At 41.1% G+C, this 15,243-nt stretch overlaps 2 protein-coding genes across 4 annotated transcripts in view; one reads left to right on the top strand and one right to left on the bottom strand.

Moving 5' to 3' along the window:
• Positions 1-15,243, top strand: part of MTA3 (metastasis associated 1 family member 3) — a 230,054-nt gene that overhangs the window by 34,372 nt on the left and 180,439 nt on the right. The gene's annotated exons all lie outside the window — the stretch shown is intronic.
• On the bottom strand, positions 3,220-9,480 carry COX7A2L (cytochrome c oxidase subunit 7A2 like). Of its 2 annotated transcripts, XM_002195567.6 has the most exons (3): positions 9,106-9,480; positions 4,499-4,633; positions 3,220-3,562 (listed from the first exon to the last, which is right to left on the bottom strand). In XM_002195567.6, the coding sequence occupies exons 1-3, from the start codon at positions 9,175-9,177 to the stop codon at positions 3,419-3,421; spliced, it is 351 nt and encodes a 116-aa protein (XP_002195603.1). In that variant the 5' UTR covers positions 9,178-9,480; the 3' UTR covers positions 3,220-3,418. The 2 variants fall into 2 exon arrangements, with proteins under 2 accessions (XP_002195603.1, XP_012427753.1); XM_012572299.5 differs by lacking the exon at positions 4,499-4,633 and having other exon boundaries at positions 9,106-9,468.

Below are 15,243 nucleotides of genomic sequence, written 5' to 3'. Positions count from 1 at the left end.
TCTGTAAGATTAGATTCCAAATTTTCAAGTTTCTCTTGTTTTTATTCCTTACAGTGCCTTTTAATTTGAAAGCCTGGCTTAAGGCAAGATCAAACAGTTAAATGTCTCAGTATGGAAATAATCAGTCTGTTGACAATTTTAAATGTTAAGGCAAAATGCTGTTGAGACTGTATGGTCACACTACAATACTGTGGAAGAATCCCCTCCTTAACATACTTTAATTTTCAAAGCAGCTGTAAGAAATATGTGCATACTATCAATGTCTTCTCAAACGCATTTATTCTACTACTCCCACGCAAAAGGTAGGGGAGGAGATCGTATTTAAAAACCATTACAAAGATATAACTATTGAATCCAGGTTGCCACAGAAATCATTTAAGGAAAACCACTGTCTCTCAGCAATGAGATAATGCCATGGGGGATGGATGATTATCCATGAGATAATTTTGTTCCAGTGTATTCTAAATCTCAGCTGCATTCCCTTCCAAACTCGGCACCTTGGGGTATAAGAGCTTATTGTAATTTATTCTCTAATATACATTCAAACCAAAACACTAGAGTATAAGCTATCATTTTAAAAAAGGCTTTTTTCCCACCCCACAGTCCTCTGTGTCAGTAAGTTGCATATTTTCTAAGAGAAAACTGAGAGGGTCTTTATAAAACAAGAACACTATAATGAAGTTGCAGTTCCCATCAGATTCTTGCTTCTGGGGATGACAATTCAGAATACTGAAGTAGCCTTGATGCTGCAAGTCACCCCTAGTTCTCCTTATTTAATTCTTTAACAATCAGGCCAGAGTCAGACTACTCCTTTTAGAGGTAACGGTGTTCCTGAAGGCTTAAGATGCTGATTAAGTCTCTGTGTCACAAATAATTGAAAACACTTAGACCCTCTTGAATCCTCACAGGAGTCTGGCATCAGTATTTAAAAATGGATATATTTAAGAGTTGTTTTATCTAGGGAGAAAAAGGATTTACCATGTTGCAATTTCTTCATGATGATCTCAAAACTAATTGAGGAAAGGGCCAAGATTTTGCTGCTGCAGACTAACGCCGGTTACAGCTTGGAAAACTTCTGGGTTTTCAGAGTACTTTAATGAGGCAGAAATGCAGTCTGCCCTTTCTCTCAGACCTGTACTACTCAATGGCTGCAGACAAACCCCTGTTCTTTAACCCCCAACTGAACCATGGGTGTGATCTCACAAGCTGAAGCAGAACTCTCATCCTGCTTCAACTGGGTCAGTTTTTGCAAGAAGGGCAAAGTGAATGAAGTTCTTCAAACTCCACACACTGGGGGCGAGAAGGGGGAGAAAGGTGCAATGGATTATGTCATCTTTGTTTATTTGCAAAATCTGATGGGTGGTTTTTGTGCCTTTGGCATGTGTTCTGAAAAACAGCTGGGAAAATGGAGGCCCAGGGCAATTCTGACAGCAGAATGGCTATCAGAATGGCTTTAGCCATGACCTCTAACTGCAAAAAGACATGAACCCAGTGTTCTAGCTGAGTTACTTTAAGCAAGCTGGGCCTGAGTGCTAAGGCTGTCATTCCTTCCACGAAAGTATTCCCACTGGCTAATAAGCTGTGGGATAACAGCTTGGTTATTTTACCAAATCTGCTTTAGAAACAAGCAGAAACTTGTTGCCCGCTAGATGAGCACTAAAAATAGTCGGTTTAAACAAAAAAAAAAAAAAAACCAAACAGTACTATCACAAAAACAAACAAAAGAAGAAAATCCCTATCCCACCCCTCCAATAAAACCAAAACCAAATCAGAAAATTATGAGCATGGAAATACTCAGAACAGAGTTCAGCTTCATGGAAATCTATCTGTCAAGTTTACGTGCACAATATCCTTTATTAGAAAATTCTTGTAGGCAGTCCTTGATAGATGGTATATAGGGAAGACAGACAACAACCTACCGTGCTCTTTCTCTTTTTTTCTTATTTCTTGGAGTATTTAACAGCCTACAGCCCAAAACTGAGTACCATGGAAGCATGGGCTACTGAGAATATATTTCATCAGTACAGCAACACAACTGTCAGCTCCTACACAATTTATTCTATGCTATTCTTTGACTCTTGCTGTCCTTACAAAACTATTTTTCATTGACTTAATCTCTCCCATCCCGAAATACCAACATTGACTGAAACCTGAGATCACAGTACAAGCAGCTCTTTTCTTTCCTATAAAGCAGTAATAAGGCTTTGATGTAACTTAAATGGAAAAAAATCAGATATTTTTTTTTAGTAAAGATTGAAAAAAGGCAGTTTTATTTTCCTTTATCAACTATTTTTCTTATCAATTTTTGAAGGTGGTTTCTGCACAGTTCTGAGTCAGATGGGTCTTTACAGAGGCCAGAAAATCAATGTTCAGGGGCAGAGGAGGAACTATGATATTAGAGGATGCATTTTGTGAAGACTTGTATGAAACTTGGCAGTTCAAGGCTACGCTATTACAAGGGTAATATAAAGGGTTGTATTGGCTTATCTCTCTCCCATCCACAGAAATGAGTGTACATAAACAGCTATCTGCAGGCACTGGAAATAGTAAGTAGCTGAATTTTGACAGCAACCTGTTTCACCAAAAATTATAGTTAAACACACAGTGCAGTCTGGGAGAGGTTTTAAGAGATTTTCCATCTCAAAAAGATGACAGCAAGGTAGCTGAATCAATTGTATTATTTGAGATCTTCAAGTTGAACCCATAAATGTACCAATATGTTTATTTTACCACCAGGTGTGCTGAAATGCTCTGAAATTTTTGAGACTTGCCTCTTTTAGTATTCATGTAGCTATCTTTATTGCATGATAATACAGTTTAACAAAGCAAAGTCCAAAAACTGGTGTAACTGATGCTACAATAATGGTGCACTCTGCTGCATACATTGATGCTACAGTTATGGAGTAAATCCACTTTAAATGCTCCAAGGAGACAAGCCCTTTGTCCTACCACCAGAGGTGGTATAGTATTTACTAATATACCAGGATTTGGAAAAGTATAGGACAGAAACAGGTTCCCAGTATGCTATAATTAAATTTTTTGCTTTTAGTATTTTGGAAACTAGTAGCATCCTTCCACTAAGGAATGTGGTGCATAGCTCACAAATTATTTGTCCTGTCCTGTCTCTAACATTGTTTAAGTTGGGGGAGAGATGGAAGGAAAAGCTTAACTTTCTCCAACTGTTTATGAACTCTTGCAAGACAAGAAAAGCTACAACCATATGTTAAAATACTGTATTTCTCTGTTTATATTGGTGTTTTAGAATACATAAGGCAACCGATTTAAAAACATTTTCTCCAACAAATCCGATCTGAATAATGAACCCTATGTGATCACAGGGAACAGATTTAAGTGCAACGTGGCACATGCAGGAGATCCTTCAGAGGAGTGCTGAGAGTCCCATGAGGTGTGGTTTCATTTATTTTTCTTTCTTTGGCCGTGAGGCAAAGAACAATGCTACCAGACAGTAGATAGATCCTCCTATTGTCAGAGCCATCGTGGTCCGATAGAGCATCCTGTCTGGATATCCTAGCTTCAGGTGTACTGGCAGTCCATCTGATCTCTGTGGGAAGAGTTCAAGGAGAAAACAAGCAAAAAAGAAATTAACACCCATTCTGAGGTCATTAAGGAATAAGCTACCTTGGGTAAATTAAGAGACTTCCGAAAGGAAACCTCCTGACAAATAGGCTTGCTACAACCAAGTGTATTTTGTCTAGCAAGACAAATGCAAAGGCAAGATACTTTTGTTAGCCAAAGCTGTTAAGTGCAAGCAGAAAGAATGTATCTTGAAATGTTTCTCAAGAGGACCTGGATGGGAGAAGTATCATGAACAACAGAATGTGAAAAGATACGTATAAAAAATTATTCACCAAGTCAGACTGACACATTCCAAATGGAAGTGGCATGTAAGAGAGAAAAGGGAATATTATATAAAGCACATTCTTGACGCTTAAAGAAAACCTTAACTAATTTGTTTTAAGAAAAGTCCTACATTTAGAAATTCCATAGCTAACAAACTGGCTTTGAAAACTTTACTGTGCTGCTCTTATACTGACTGCACTATAAACAGCTTCAGCAACATTCAAATTATTATACACAAACCAGATTTGCTTTGCTCTTCTACATCTGCTTTAAGGCACACACGTGGCTTAAAGTGAGAGAAAGTGCTTCCAATAGTCAAACAATACAACAACCAACTTTAGCAAAAATACAGTGTCACTGCATTTATCCACTTTCTGTATTTATCTACTATACAAGGCATATTATATACTTTATAGTATATAGTCCAAGTAGTATATACTTGTATATAGTACAAGTAGTATATACTTTATAGTATATAGTACAAGTACACAGGTTATACCGTAGGTGACAGTTTCTTGACTAGACTTTACAGAATTTAGGTATTGTAGAATGGCAAAAGTAGTTAGCTATGTTAAAATAAGGACAGATATGTCCCACTCTCCAGTTTTCTTTAAATTACTCTCAAAGTTGTCATTACCTGAAAAACTTTCTGTAGGTTTGGCACCTTGTTTGTACTCAAGAAAGGATCAGCTGCTGGTAAACCTGGAGCAGGTTTACTTGTCCCAAAAATCAGATCTGGGGATTCAATGGTGGGAACTAATGGTTTGAGTCCCTGCATAAATAAAGATTAAAATATCAAGGTATATCACACTTGCAAATGTACCAATTGTTACATTAGGCAGGCACACTGCCAGTCCTTACAAGGATACATCACAAAGAGTATTTATCTGATATGAAGACTTGTGATAAACACATTGTTGGCCCACTGATATCTCAGTGACAACCTGGGGTCAGAGCTTAGCAAGGAAAATAGCAGCCTCCTTTCCAATCTCCTCATGGCATGAATTTATAGCTGTTATTTTTCTGTGCGGGTACTTAGTCCAAATTACCGGTTTTGTTTTGCACACAGCCTATCTAGGACTCTCTCTGAGCAGTAGGATTAGGATCAAGGATCTCTGATGCTAGGGTCAGAGTGAGGAATGAGCTCTACCTCCTGAATGCTGCAAGCAGTAGCCATAAATAACTGGGCCTTTATTTGGATGTATAGTTTGGGGATTAAAAAAAAAAAAGTATGAGGATAATTTAGGTCATACAGAAGTTGTATGTGGTGCTCAAGGCCCTTCAGAGACACTGATATAGTAGATATTTTGTGCAGGAGTAATGTAGTTACATCTTATAGTTGAAATGCTGCTGCAGCTTCCCACACCCCAATGTACTCCCCATGAGCAGCACAGCTCTACTTCCTTTCGGTTCACAAGGTTGTACTCTACATTTGCCTTACCTCGAAACTCCATAATTCAGTTCTGTGATTAAGGGCACAAAGTCACAGCCAATATGAGGTGGCCTCCTTGTCTTTATTACTATAGTTAAATTTAAGCTGTCTAGACACACAACAGTGATGTTTTACATTGTAGCTCTCAAAACAACTTGAGTTTTTCCCTAAATTGAGAGATTTTTCCTAACTTGCCACATAAATTAAAAGCATTGTGCAGTTAGTTTAATGCAACAGGTTTTTATTACAAACAGAAGCAGCCATGGGTCAAGTTAAGACTGTGCTGAAATTCTGGTTTCTGTTTAAAGGACTAGTTTTAGATGCATTTTATATTGAAGAGAACTGTCTGACAGTATTTGGAGCCAGAAACAGACTGGCACTCTTTCTTTTGCGCCAGCCATAGACCAGACATGTTTTCCTTATGCAAATTCTCTGCTACAACAAGCATCTTCAGCAGAAAAACCAGGTTTCTCAGCCTCCCAAAATAGCCTGTGGAATGGTCATCAGTGCTATACCCTGAAGATGTGGGTTCAGCTTCCCACTCTTCTAGTGCCTGACTGAATATTAGAATCCACCTGGGACCTTTCTGGTTATGTTTTGAAAGGCAGCAGCAAAACTGAATTTCTTGGCACATTCAGTAACTAATGCCTTCCTCCTGAGCAGGCTAGCACAGAAGGCAAGCACTGAATTATTTAAGACCAGCGACCAGTTCTGGCTACAGTGCATCTAAGCATCTAAGGAAGCATCACAGGAAGCATCTAAGGAACTATTATTAGCTGGGGGAAGTTACTAACTATGTATTCAAGGTTACGTACCAGCTACATCAGAGGCCTTGAAGCAAGCAATTTTGGACAACTATTTTTGTCTATATGACCTTTAAGTACCTTATTAGATTTGTCTTTTAAAAGTTGGTGATTTGACAGAAATAACTATAGAACAGATACTAAATGTGCAGGTGACTTCTTCTCCAAACTTTTTCTTGCCTTCTTGATTGTTAGTATTGCAGGAAATGTGAAAATGCAGATCTTTTCTGTGCCTTAAAGTTTCCAGTTCTGAATGTCCCTTCTGCTTTCTGGAGAGCCCAACATTTTCAGGAGCAGTGCTATCTAGTAACTTCAATAGTTAGTAAATCAATAACTGTAGGTTATTGCATATTTTTTCAGCCTTAGAAAGTGACAAACTTCACTATAAAATCAAATGGAACCAGTTCAGAAAACTCACATAATCATCAATGTACTGTAAATTACTTCCAAATCAGCATGGTGCCACTTAAGAACATCATTTAGCAATTTAAATAAAAAACATTAATGTTGGTCACTGGCTTCAGTAAAGAGTACAACAAAACACATTCTGCAGAAGGGAGACAGTTCAGTTTCCTTAACCCAGACACTGCATTAATTAGGGTTCTTCCCCAATGTAAAATTTCATTTGAATTCCGTCCATAAATTGTGAGGTTCTTAGCTAAAACCACTTGAATCTTTGTACTGGGATGATGATCCAGCGACAGTGATTTTGTGTATGTATTATCTAGGGCATAAAAGGTTGTGTATATATTATAGATTATTTTATTTTTCTAGATTCTCAACAAACTCTAAGCAATTCTTCTTGGCTAAAATCAAAATATCTGCAGCTCATGGGGGCTTTAAATAGCTACAAGCAAAATAAGTTGTATGAGTGAAGATACTGCAGTACAAATAAATTCCTGCTAGGATCATGTTCAGTAGAAGAAATAGGGAAAAGTTCATGTACTTGTCCTCATCTGACACCATTTGAAACTGGTCCCAGTGTCCTCCTAAATATGAGGAGTAATTTTGAAACTATTTTACTCTTCAACTAGCTACAGAAGTTCCCATTTATTCAAACAAGATAAATTGTTCAGACTACTATATACAACTTTGTTAAATGCAAAATTAAGTCTTCTATGCATGGTAAGTTTGAGATGGAAAGAACAATATGGATTTCAAACTCAAGAGACTGTTTTTGTTAGTATAAGCTGTTATGTTACTGTCAGCAAAATAATTTCTGAAATCCATTTAGACCGATATTTTGCAAGCCCATGGTAAACTTAAATCTGCAGCAAAACAGTATTCTATAGGGAAGCACCAGAATGTAAGAACACAGAACAGAGAGAATTAGTATACTTCATATTTTACCAAGGAGAATTTGAATGGCAGGATGTCTTCATCCTCTTTTTCAAGAAACATCAAAATAAACAGAAGCATAAAAAGCAAACCACTTTACATGCTGAACTATAGGTCTAATAAATGGAGCAATGAAATCAATAGGAAAAATTTTACTTTATTTTGAACTTAACACCTTAACACTCATTGGATTACCCTTATATTTCAACTGCTGTTTATTGAAAACATTTTTAGCAGACTGATGTATTCAAATGTGTGACCTGGGAATTCAGTCAAGCTTAGGGAAAAAAAAGGAAATTCTACAAAAAAGCTGGCCTAATAACATTATAAAAAGGGACTGAAAGTAACTTTTAAAAATGTAGGAGGTTCTTTACTGTTTAGGCTTGAAGCCCTTCCCCATTCCTCGCCTAAGCCTTTGCTCTCCACTATGTAAATGAAGTAACAATGTTTATTCTCTGAAAATAACTGTTTAGAGAAGTAAGAAGTGCCCCAATCACTACACTAGTGTTGGAGATATTGCTACTGTATAAGTGCTGTACATACTAGAATATTATTTATTCTGCTCTCTTCCATTTCTTGCACCCCTAACCCCGGCAGCTATCCAGGAAGCCTTCCAAAGTGATGGGGAAAGACAAGGACAAAAAACCTTTCTTAGGACAGAAACTGCCATATCAGAAACTCTCTGTTACCTCAGTGTTTATTTAAGATCCTAAGGTAATTCAGGATGGAATGACCCTCTAATCCTCTTTAGTCCAGACCAAGGTGACTCCAAGTTGCTGTGGGTTTTGTCTGGCCTGGCAAGCGTCTGAGTACAGTGCACAGCCTCCCTCTCTGGGCAGCAGCTCCACTCTCTGATTGTTCCCACCATGAACTTGTCTTTCCTTCTGTCCAGCCCAAACCTCTCTTCTTGCAAGTTTATGCCTGGTGTCTTTTGCCTTCCCACCATGGACCACTGTGCAAAGCCTGGCTCCATCCTGCTAAGCTCAGCTGGCTGCTGATCTCTACTGAACTTGCTCCAGTTGCCATTCCCAGAGCAGGAAGCCCACAGCTGGACACAACACCTCGATGTAAGTACTGAGTAGGGGACAGTGTTGCCTTCCTCCATCAGCAGCTCACAGGGGAGGCTGCTGCCCTCCTGCCTTGCAGTACCTCCGAAGCAACACCACAAAGCTGCTGCCACCAGCCCCACAACCATGCAGAGGCTCTACCTAACCCCAAACCATAACTCTAAACCTTAACCTGCAAAATGAAAAAAAAAAAAAAAAAACAAGGTGATGGGAGTCGCTGTCCCCGGAGGTGTTAAGGAAAGCCTGGACGTGGCACTCGGTGCCATGGTGCGTTTGACACGGAGGTGTTCGGTCACAGGCTGCACTCGATGATCTCGGAGGTCTTTTCAGCCTAACTGATGCCGTGAGTCGGTGACTTTAAAACCCCGCCAGGCACCGCTCACTCCGGAACAATCCTCTGTGATGAAAGCGCGTAAACTGCTCGCTATAACCCCCAGCCCACCCCGAAGCTGCCCCGAGGGCTGCAGGGCAGGGCGCGCTCCCTCCCGGCCCAAGGTCACGCGAGGGGCCGGCCGCGCTCGGCGCCCGCGGGGCGGCCGATCCCTCCCGGCTGAGCCGAGGCCCGCGGCGCCGCAGCCCCGCCCGGCACTACTGCCGCTGTTACCTGTGGGGAGTAGGCGGCGGCCGCCGTGGCCCCGACCAGGCGCTGCGTGAAGCCGCTGAACCTGTAGTACATGGCGGGCCGGGGCGGGCACCGGCTGCGACCGCTCGGCCCAAAGGACCCGCCCCGCCCCCCGCCCGCTTCTTTGCGACGCCCTAACGTTCAAGGGCCCCACCAGCTCGCAGGGACGCCTGCGCGGGAAGGCGCGGAAAGAATGAGACTCAAGAAAAATAAAAAAATGAAAAAATACAGTAGCTTGCACCAAAGCGGTGCGAGCTCGCCTCTGCTGAACACGGCCGGCGGCAATTTCCAGTCAGGCAGTGAGGCCGAGCCCCCGCCGCGGCGGGGCGGCGGCAGCAGGAACGCCGGGGGCGGGATGCGAGCCCGGGGCGGGCGGGACGGGGGGCGTGGTTCGCGTCAGCCAATCGGCGCGGGCGGGAGGCGAGGCTCCGCCCACACCCGGCTGTGTCCCACACACAGCCCGGCCCCGCCCGGCCCGGCCCGGCCCGCGGGGTGAGGGCGGCGCTGGGCCGGGAGCGCCGCTCTGCCGGGCCGCGGGCAGCGGGGAGCCGCTGTGCAGCGAGTGATTCCGGTAGTCACGGAATCACTTAGGCTGGGAAAGACTCCGAGAGCACCGTGTCTCAGCTATGAGCGATCACCACCGTGTAACGAGAGCGGGGCGCTGAGGGCGCGTGCAGGCTCTCCCTACACACCTCCAGGGACGGTGGCTCCAGCATCCCCCGGGCAGAGCATTTCAGTGCCCAATCGCTCTTTCTGTGAAAAAATTCATACCTAAACCTCCCCAGGGGAGGTTTGAGGTCGTTTCCTCTCATCCTGCTGCTGGTTGTCTGGCAGAGGCGGCTGACCCCCACCTGGCTACAGCCCCACTCAGAGTTGTGGAGTGACAAGGTCACCCCTTTTTTCTCCCTAAACACCCCCAGCTCCCGCAGCTGCTCTCACAGGACTTGTGCTCCAGACCCTTCCCCAGCTCCATTGCCCTTCTCTGGACACGCTCCAGCACCTCCATGGCCTTCCTGAACTGGGGTGCCCAGAGCTGGACACAGGACTTGATGTGTGGCCTCCCCAGTGCAGGGGAGTTATCACTTCCCTCGTCCTGCTGGTCACATTACTGCTGATACAGGCACACTCGAGAAAGACACTGAATATTTATTTCAGATTCACACAAACCTGAGTCCTCAGTGGTGTTCCAGAAATCACGCACAGCAACTACGGAAACTTTTTACTTTGTATGTATTTTAGCAAACAAAATGGTAATTGGCTAGAAGTTACCTAGTTCTCTTGTTACTTTGTATTCTATCTTCTATTTGTCAATGATTTCCTCGTTTCCCATACTAATTAGTCCACGGGCTGTCTTCCTCTTCTCTTGATTCTGTGGGTTTCTTGAGTTGATGGTCTGAGTCGGTAGTTGCCACCTCCCTCTCCCAGGATTACCTTTTATCCAGTCAGAGCTGGTTCAGCACACTTGCCAAGTTGTCTTCCTTATCTTGGGAGTTCCATCAAATGTCTTTGTGGCCTGTAAATTCTTTGTGTCCACTATCATTGGTACATCCTTCTTCCTACATGCGAAACCTTTGTTAACCTCCCACTAGGTCAGAGACCACTGAATCATGCCAAGCCCTAAATCTTAGTAAGGTTTAACAAGGCAATTCTACCAACAAGAAATTTGTCTATATAATCCGTGGACACCACTGAGAGCTTGCTTGTCAACTGCTCTCTGTTTCACAGATTAATTCTCCTTTCTTTTTGATTAGGCTGGAATATATACAAAGATCAAACAGCATCCTTTCAATAAGAAAATTTTTACATATTTCACATTTTGCAACAGATACAACTGTGGTTTTGTTTTCTGGAACTAAATCACTGTGTCTCCACTCTAACAAGTGATTCACGTGTCTCTTATCAAGGGATTCCCTTCTCTCCTGCCATCCTCTGAAAACATCAGAAATGTTTAATTAGTTGCATGCAATAGGGCTTTTGCTAAACAAAGTCAGCATCCTAAACCAGGGGCCTGTGATACGATGCTGCTTCTGTTTGTGAATTTAGCATTCCTGGGAAGTCAGCAGCCCCTCACCTGGACATGGCACAGCCTTGCCCTGCACAGAGCTCATGGGCCTGTGGTATTCCTCCATCACTCCCTGCCTGCTGTGGATCCCAGGCAGGTGCCAGCTGGCATGCTGTTAGTAAACCCGAGCATCCTGCAGAGACAGGCCTAACAGCATGAATTCATGGCTGGATTTCGTGCTGTGGGTTGGCTGAGATTAAGCATACTGAGGCCTGGCTGAAAAGGATCATTTGTTGGTAATGTTTAATCATTAGTGGCCTCCACCAGTTAGATTATTGTTCACTGAGAGTCCCACATGCCATTTTGAAGATATGTTTGCTATAAAAATATCTGTGGTCATGCACTGAGTGAAAACTATTAAAATGTGCTTTGCTTATAAACTGGGGGAAGATCTATTCATAGGAGATATTTTAGAAAGTAAAATACCCATATGAAATGTGTGATATGATTTCTTTACCCGCCCGTGTAACGCCTTCTACTTAGATTTTAGAATTTGAGTTTGGTGGTGGCAAAAGGGAGCCTTGAGTTGTCTTGGATTTATCCCCTTTTGAACAGACATCCTATACAGAGTAATCACTGCTTAGTAACAGGGGAAGCCCTTGGGAGCCCTGCACATCCATCCACTTGTGAGAGCAAGGCTATGCACCAGAGCCCTGGGTCTTTGCTGCACCAGTTCTTACCTGTGCCTGTTGCCCTGAAGGCAGGTTTTCTTCCTGGGGCAATTTCAAGCCCACAGACTCTGTCTGTGCTGTTCTCCTATTGAGAGAACCAGCTGGGTTCTCCATGTGTAATACCCTGAGTGGATGTTCTGACTGTGTCAGGAACATTAACTGGAGAGGACATATTATTTGCTCAGTAAGTAGGAAATTTATGGAAATATTTTGTAAATGTTACAGGAAGAATTGTGAAATCCCTGTAGCTTTCAAGGCTAAGCAGTATTAAAGAATTGGAAGATGTGCTGCATAATTTATGGTTGAAAAGGATTTGCTGATCAGGATTCTATTTATTCCTGAGAAAAATAAACTAAAAGTGGTTTGATTACAAGTCTGTCTGTAATGGAGCAGAAGATCTTGGAGGTGTGGTATGCATATTCTTTTAGTAGAATGATATTAATCATAGATAGATTTGTGTGGTAACAATCCTGACTTTTTGAAATCCATGGGATCTAGCTTGTATTATAATGATTCTGGGTATATTTGTCTGCAGGTTCCTTCATTTCAGTTCTTCCAGCACTGCCAGAAGAAACAGGTGTGCCAACCTAAAGTTGTGTTGTATTTTGCTCTTCTGCCTTTTGTTCCAGTAGGAATGCATGCTGCAGTACCACATGAGCACCGGTTTTGGGGCAGGTCACACCTTGAGATAACACCATTGTATAACTAGTTCTTGCTTCATTGTTGCTCTTGAATCACGCTCTTGAAAAGTCATTCAATATTGACTGAAAGCCAGAGAAAGAAAAGGTTCGTGCCCTGGAGCTCCAAGGAAGCTGTGAAAAAGGTACAGATTTATCCCCTTTTTCAGTTACTCAATTTAAGTCTTGCTGCTTAAAAGTAAGCTGTGAAACTTTGCTGCTGCAAGTTGTTGGAACAAAACCTAGGTGTGATCTCTCATTTTAGCTCACAAAATTGAAGATGGGGAATTGTTTACCTTGCAAGAGAGAGGCACGGGAGGATGACATGAATAAAATTGCAGTTACAAATGGAAGTTCTGCTGTTCTGCTGTTGTTTGTGGACCACAGGAGCATGAGAACATTCCTTGGCAAAAAAAAAAAAAGCATAAAGTCTTTCCTTTAAAGGAAGAAACTTGGTTTTGTCTTAGACTTGTGGTTCATCAGTTGCTTTAGTCTCGAGACTTTTGCCAAGACTGCTTTGCCTATCAGGCTTGCTGACATCTTGGATAATCAGACTGTAAAACTTGCTGCCATAGGAAGTTACTGAGGCAAAATGAGGTCACTCACCCTAGAAGGGTTCAAAGAAAGATTGGGCATTTTGGAAGACCATAAAACTTTGTACACTTAACATAAACAAAATGTCCTGGAAGGAAAAGATTTCCTGCTTTGGACTTTAACCTGAGGTCTCACTTTTAGACGCTGAGTCAAGAAATTCATGGGGACTGGCAGTTGGACATCTGGTCTGTTAGGGATCTGTGTGGTATTGGCAGCAGCTAAGGAAAATAGGATCCTGCAGTTTATTCCATTTTTTCCAGATTTTTAAGATAATTTTTTTTATATGTGCAAGTTTCTTTATCATGGCTTATTCCTGGAATAGCACTAACATTATCTTTCAAGATGAGTAGATTTCTGGGATGGAATGAAGGAAGCACAGTACCTTGAGTTTATTCTGTTTTGTTGTTGTTGCTGTGATTATTGTATTTATTTTATTTTTGAGGATAAAATAAATAAAAAACAAGACCATAAACAGTTTCTTAATGAACAAAACCATCATATGCTGATCATTATTTCAGCACAGATGTCTGTAACTCAAATTCTGTCAATCTGCCCATGCAACTCTGTTATTGAATTGCTGAGAACAACCGTGTGGGTGGATGTAGAACATAAAATTGCCATGTGCATTTATGCTTTGTTTATGCAGTATTCATTTTTAAGAGTACTAGATTAGATTTGCTTAATATTTGCTTTGTGTGTGTGTATACATAATATTTACAAACCCCCAAACTAGGAGATGATCACCAAGACAAACTCTGTTATTGCAAGAGGCTGATATTGTAAACACATTCCATTTAATTTATCAGCTGAAAGAAATAAATTAAGTCTATACTTGCACTAAAGTGGTAGTTACCTCTAAAACTTGTACCTGAATTTATTGGTGCCTTTTCACCCATATGTACTCCATACAGCAGAGATGACTTAGAAATAGGCTTCTATTGACAACTAAGAGATTTCTCTTTCATAGATCTGTCAATACTGAAAAATAATAAAAATTATAGAGTATTCTAAAATAGTAATAGATTTAAAATAATAATATAAATTTAACCTAAGTTTTTAATGTGTTAATGTGTTTCTCATAACAGAAATCTTGGTTTTTTAGGGTTTTTTTGGGTTTTTTTTGAAGGAGATGGTATTAGGGAGGCAGCTATTTATATCTTCTCTATAAATTTAGAAATAATTCTGTATTTGACTTCTGTTTCCTGGGCACTTTGTCTTGAGATAAGGCTTCTACATTTGAAATACTTCATAGCAATAATTACTTACTAGCAATTTTGGCAATAAAGGCATTTTGTTCACTGTTGTATGATGGGAATCAGGAATCAATTTTAAGGTGCTGAATCTTATCTGGGGATATCTACCTCTTGTTACACATGTATAATATTCTTTTCAGGTTCCCATGCAGAACTTTTCTGAGGAAGTAAATGAAGGAATTGAAAACTTTATGATGTCATTATTGTAAAGCCTAAAGACTGAATAACACTTCTAGGGCAGTAGGTTATGGTTTTTATAGACCATTTCTTTGCAATTGTGTGTTACCTGAATAAAAGCAGAATGGAAATTTGAAAACAATGCTTTGTTCCAGGTGAGCAATTCTTTTATTGTATATTCTTTTATGCTCCAGTTTCTAGATGTGGAAAGCATTAGAGGAACCCACAGTAAATACTGCTTTCACTATCTTTCAGCTTTGTGGTCATTGCTTTTTTCACCCCCTTGATTTTCAGAATTGCAGAAGCAAAGTAATTTTTTCATCTGATTGAGACATTAATGTTGGCTGTCAGTAAAATAATAATCACATAAAAGCCCTGTTCATTCCACTTTTGAGAGAGTAATTCCAAAATCTTCAGGCCCTATCTCTATGGCTTGTAACACTTCCCAGTTTTGAAATGCTGCACTGTAAAGTTGGATATTTTGCCTCTGGCTGCTGACTTTGAGATGGATAACCAGAGTTCAAAGGTTCTGTGTGCATGCTTTCTATGCTTTCTGCTGCAAGACATTTTCATTTTTTATAACCAGAAGTGAAATCTCATTATTGCAGTACCTTACTGTTCCTGAACTTTTCCTTTAAACACTGTATGTGTAGGGAAATAAGTTCCCCAATAAAATGAATCCTTAG

The sequence above is a fragment of the Taeniopygia guttata genome, chromosome 3 (genome assembly GCF_048771995.1).
Source record: "Taeniopygia guttata chromosome 3, bTaeGut7.mat, whole genome shotgun sequence".
Lineage (NCBI taxonomy): Eukaryota > Metazoa > Chordata > Aves > Passeriformes > Estrildidae > Taeniopygia > Taeniopygia guttata.
The sequence above is the reverse complement of the archived record's forward strand: the minus strand, read 5'-3'. Positions and strand labels throughout refer to the sequence as shown.